The sequence below is a fragment of the Parasteatoda tepidariorum genome, chromosome 1 (genome assembly GCF_043381705.1).
Source record: "Parasteatoda tepidariorum isolate YZ-2023 chromosome 1, CAS_Ptep_4.0, whole genome shotgun sequence".
Classification (NCBI taxonomy): domain Eukaryota; kingdom Metazoa; phylum Arthropoda; class Arachnida; order Araneae; family Theridiidae; genus Parasteatoda; species Parasteatoda tepidariorum.
In genome coordinates, this window is record NC_092204.1 from 60,218,377 (window position 1) to 60,224,428 (window position 6,052).

Here is a 6,052-nt window from a genome sequence, read left to right on the forward strand (position 1 = left end):
TACCGGAAGTCATAGAAAGGAAGTAATACTCATAGCTTTGCGATTTGTTTACGTATGTTCACAGGTTAATCTTTTAACTAAGTAACTATTTATTTATAGTATTATTAATAGAACAATTTAAAAAATAGTTAAATACACCAACATGCCTTATTGTTCCACATGGGAAGAGTTTGCTAAATCTGCTGAAAGACTTTATATTCAAGATCCAATGAAAGTATGAATGCATTGTGAAATTCCATTTCCATAATCGTGTCATTAAATAAAATTTAATTATCATATTAAACAAAATTGTAATGATGACGACGATATACTATCTGAAACATGGGTCTTCATTATAAAATATATTTTCTCTATAAATTAAAAGTAACTAATTCTGAAACTCTAAAATATCAAAAAATAGTTAGCCTTATTTCATTAGTGTAAAATTTTTGGGAAAGTTGCCCTGTTATTTTGGCAATTTATGTTCTTACAGAAAAATGGTAAAATGACTTTAACAGTGAGCTTTCCTAATGATAAGAAGCAGTGGAAGATTTTATTTACAGTAAAAGCTTTAAAGTACATCCCTAATATTGATAGTTTTTATTTCCTAATTGGAACTCAGTTCCTATTTTTAAATTTAAGTTTTTTTCATTTATATACATAAAAAAACATTTCTGACATAAATATGAAATCTATATAGACTCTTTTAATTGAGGTATGTGTTAGTTTAAATCCAGGTAAATATGGTATTACGAACTTCAAATAAAAAGAGCTTAAATTTTAAATATGTATATGTTGTAGTGAATATGTATTAATCTTTAATTCGAATTTGATTATTAAAAACATTTATTAAAAGAGTATTGTTGAAGTTCTAATGAAATATATCATTGTAATAAGTATAATACTGTAAGCATTTTTAAACAGTTCAGCTGCTTTATATTTTTATAAAACTAGTTGTAATCATAATGTTAATGGTACTTTCTTAAACCTCTATCTTTTATATCAGTGACCCCAACCTTTTTATCCCAGGTATTCGGTAATTTACTGCTATTAATTCGGCCTGCTGAGGGGAGGGGATTTTGAATATTTATAATTTAGATTGTATTGATTTAATATTTTTAATTTAATTGTATTTAAACAAGCCTTCTAAATGAAACACATGCATCAAAAATGAATATAAAATGATTTAACACTTTAACTAGAATGCTACATCATTAAAAGTAGAAATCGGAAACTGAATTTTGATGGTTAATAGATGTTACTTTGGACTGAGAAACCAATTAAAATCTAAATTCATCTCCATGAGAATTAAAGTAAGTTTATATAAAGAACTTATTAGATCGATTATTTTGTGTAAAGCAGAAATAATATAACAAATATAGAATAGAAATAATTTTTCTATTCTTAATAAAGCAGAAAAAAATATATTACTCGCTATAGAGAGAAAAATCCATCGATAAATTTTTGGAACAGTGAAAGAAAATAATACATAGAGAAGTTCATATAACCATGAAGTGAATAATAAATTTGGACAACCAAACATTTTTAGAGCTATTAGGTCATACACGATCAGATGGTTGTAACATGTTTTCTGTCATAAAGACTTTGATCCAATTAAAAAACTAACATTTTCAAAAATTGAAGGTATAAGGAATAGTGGAAGACCAGCAACTAGTTGGTTGGACTGTGTGGAGAAGGACCTGAAAGTTTCGGGAAGGAGAAATTTAGCTGCAAGTCAAACTGTCTGGAAGAGGCAGGCTGAGAAAGCCTTGGCCTGCATTAGGCTGTAGAGGTGTAGAAGAAGAAATGCTAAATCAATGAAAACCCTGAACATGTTTCTTTGCAACGAGACAGTTCCATCTTTAAATAATAGGAGCCAATGACACTCAAAGTAGGTTGCTGATGCCCAGCTTATTCCATTGGTTTGGCTGTTGTCACTGGAGAAACCCCAACTTCACAAGGATTGGTTGTCAGAAATGGATAGGTTTTATTAAGTGTCACAGACCAGTACTGTTCTGGGGGTTGGGGACCACTGTTTTAGATAACCAGAAGAAGACAAAAATTAAAGTTTAATCATCCAATTATGTGTGTTTTTATCTTAAAAAAAATGACGTATCTAATTTGTTCAGAGCTAAAGTGCATCCGGATAACTGACTATGAAAAAAAAAATTTGTTGTGGATAAATACTTAATGATAAAAATTTACAGACCCATTCTAAACTAAGCTGTCTTGAGTTCTGGAAATCCCTTATAAAATTTACAAGTACAAAATGTTAGGCATATTGTTTTTTACAATGCTGCTTGGTAACAGTGGTGTGCAAAAGTATATTAATAGCCGGGGTCAACTCCTCGATTCGATACCCCTCTTTGCAGAGAAGAGTTCTAATTTCATTTAAAAAAAAAAACATATTTAAATCTATATTTTAATTTCCATTTAATATTATGTAAATTATGCTAATGTAAATTTATTATTTTATTATTATATTTGAAATTTTTTTTTTTCATAAATGCAAAAAATATTTGAATTATCTAAAATTTAATTATAAAATTTGTTTGAAAATTGCATTTTATTCTTTATGAAATGTATTGCTTCAGTTAAATATTTACTTGATAGGAAATTTAATTTCATACTCATAAATATAAATAGATTTAAAATGTGTTCTTAGTTATCAAATAAATGAATGTTCCTTTTGGCTAGGTGACTGGGACCATGGCCTCCCTCGCCTCTTTGTATGCCACTCCTTGGTAAAACTTCAGTTTGAAAAGAAAAGGTTAAAAATGGGTAGAGGCAAAGTGAGGGATTAACATAACTAGCATTATTAAAGAAATCTGCAAAAGATACTTGATGGTAATGATAAAGTACAATTGAAGATGCTAGCTGGGAAAAAAAAGAGCATTGTAAATTTGATATGGAAAAAAAAATTGCTTGACAAATATTTTATGAACTAGAAACTCTTTAAAAAGTGAAAAAGCTGCTAAATCTGATTTCAGTTTTTCTTTCTTTTTTTCCTCATAGCCATCATTTGGACAAGGTATGGACAGAGAGAAAAAAATAGCACCTGTAATTAAACATTTTTGACAAGAGAGGGCTTTTTAATATCAAAAATAACTTTTTGTCGTGATAGAAGTCAAAAACTGATATTAAACATAAAAATCTAGTGTGAGGTAGGATATGAGAAAATTTCAATATGAAAGATCTGTGCAGTTTAAAAACATAAAATCATAATTATATTAATCTGAATACATAATTTAAAGTAATTTTGTTCAAAATGTAAATTTAGACTGTTTATGATTGCAAATATGGGCTTCACTTTTTGAGGGGATGGAGAGGCATAAAAAATCCAATCAAAATATATGTAAGTTCCTTAAAACTTAACTTTTAAGTACTTAAAACTTAAACCAAAATGAGAATGGCCCTGTAGCTGAGTATTAAAAAGAATTATGTATTACTATTATTTAAACTAACCATTACAAATAATAGTTAATGTTATCAATATGACAACACTATTACATGCTAATGTACATTCATAAAATATTGTTTTTAAATGGAATGAAACATATTTTCTCTAATTTTTGATATACTTTATTGGAATTTATTATAAGTGTAATAACTTTTTTTGTAGGTAAGGTTTAGTATGAAGTATCGCCATTGTGATGGGAAATTGGTTATTAAAATTACAGATAATGTTGCTGTAAGTTTTTGATCCAATGTTTGCTATCTTTTTAAATTGCTTTGTAGATTATCATTTTATAAATTAGTGTTTTTATATTTTCAATTTATTTTCCCTCCCTACTGAAACTCCTTCAGTTTGCTAATAATTTTTAGAAATGTGCACAATTTTCTTATTTTTTACACTTAATTTGCCATGGAATTTATGTTGTGTTTTATTTGTTTACATCCAAAGACTTTTAACTTACATTTAGAACTAAAACCAATGTAAATAAGGTATCACTCTCTAAATCTGTTCAAATAAAATTCTAAGTTTCTATTAGTACTAGGACTCAATCTTGATGGTTCCAGGAGGTGATCTCAAATATGCTTATTAAATAGAGCAAATTATATTTTAAGTTACAAATTAATAATAAGTTACGAATTCAGTCACAAAAGCGTACTTTTTCTGAACAAACTCCTTTTTTTTAACATCGATTAGGATTTCTAACCCCCAAAATATAGGAAGCAGTCACAATCTGAGATATATGGTCCCAATAGTTTGGGCAGCACAGAGGTCAAAGCTTGAACTCCTTACTGTTAATAATTTCGTCATATCTTGAGAGTTTTTTAAACAAACTTTAATACCTTTGCACTCGGAAATATTAACTATTTTACGATTACTGTACTTAATGAATTTTAAACCACCTAATGTTTATTGTTAACTTGTAGTAGATATTTATGATGATGTGGGTTTGTGAAAGTGGATTTGACAATCCATTGATGGGCAAACCAATGTTCATGACCCATGCTCCATCATGAATCATGACAAGGCATCGTAAGCATGGGTTCGGTTGTAAAAGTGAATAAGAAAATTTTTTTGAAAACAGACTGTACACAATAAGAATGTTTTCTACGAGATTGTCAGGAATCAATGACAAAAATGGTTTTAAGAGGTTATATATAAGTTTGTTTCCTGTGCCATTGTTTGCAACAAATTATTAACCATTTATGTACAAAAATAGTATCCAAAATGCACTTTCTTATGAAAATAAACTTTTTTTCTGTCAGAATCTCAAATCGGTACTTAACTTTTCTCGGAAATGCCTCATTTATTATCATTTAAGCTTACTTTTCAGAGTTGTAGACGTAATTCTTTTTTTTTTTTTTTTTAAGTCTTGTGTCTTGACTTTATCATTGTTTGTGGTTTATTTGCATAAATAATGAATTTTTTTCTGTTTCTAGTGTTTTATGTACATGACAGAACATACTCAAGATGTAAAGAAAATTGAGAAGCTCACAAGTCAACTAATGAGGCATATGGCATCAAAGGAAAAATAATGTGTTGTCATAAATTGTATTAAATTCAAATTTGTATATAGCTCATAAGCAATTAAATTTTGTAATGTTTCCATTGGGTATTTTGTTATTCTTAAAAGTCAATGTGTAAATCCAGCTTTCCAAACAAAGTTCCCCTATACTTTGTTAATCAACGTAGAAGTTATAATTGGAATGATAATTTTGTACTGATTTGTAGAAGTAGTTTGGCAGATTAATGTAGAAACTTCCTTTTTAAAATTCAGCACTGTCACAGTATTGCATAAAATCTAAAATATAGTAGATAAAAAAATAATTTAAGCCAGGTTACTGGAAATAGTTTATTAAATGTTTTGTTGAAAATGGGAAAGTTTCAAACTATAACAGTTAATTTCAAAAGAAAAACTTATGAGATTTTTTTTTATTCAGTCTAAAGTAGTACAGTAATCTATGTATGATACATTATACATAAATCTTTCAAATTGGCAATTTTAAATTTTTGTTGGCTTTGGAGAATGCTGGTATTTTAAGTTATTTGAATAAAAAATAAATATATTCTTGGCGTCAGAGTATCATGTGATTCAAATGATTGTGGAAATTTTTTTTTTTTTTAATTTCCTATTCATTTTAGATAATTTCAAGCATTTTGGATAGTTCACAAATGGCAATGAAAGATACAAATAAAGAGAAAAAAAAAATCTATTTTTATGTTGAATAAACAGATATTTTTAATGAAAAATATTAATTATAAGATTGAGTGGTACAATTTATAATTTCTTACTAGAGCAATTCTAAATTTAGGTTTTAAAAAAAAACTAAGTTTGTGATTACCCATTCTATATATGTATATGTGGTTTGAATAAATGCAATATCTCTGATTTATTTAAATTTTGCAATTTTTTAAATATATTTTAGAATCTAAATTTTTAGAAATAACAACAAAAAAAAAGGATTTTCAAAATTATAGGTGTTTTTTTTAAAATTAATAACAAAGTGACATTAAAACATAGTAAGTATTTAAACATTCTAAATTAGAAAATAGTAAGAGATTTGTTTAAATTTATGTTTCAAGTCGGAGAAATAAATTATTAGTTACGATTTATTCAGT

At 27.2% G+C, this 6,052-nt stretch overlaps 1 protein-coding gene across 1 annotated transcript; it reads left to right on the forward strand.

The window, feature by feature from the left end:
- Nucleotide 1: 1 nt before the first annotated feature.
- Nucleotides 2-5,041, forward strand: LOC107454176 (signal recognition particle 9). The gene is made up of 3 exons (XM_016071269.4): nucleotides 2-214; nucleotides 3,602-3,670; nucleotides 4,873-5,041. Exons 1-3 carry the CDS (start codon nucleotides 143-145, stop codon nucleotides 4,966-4,968), a joined length of 237 nt encoding a protein of 78 aa, XP_015926755.1. The 5' UTR covers nucleotides 2-142; the 3' UTR covers nucleotides 4,969-5,041.
- Nucleotides 5,042-6,052: the final 1,011 nt, after the last annotated feature.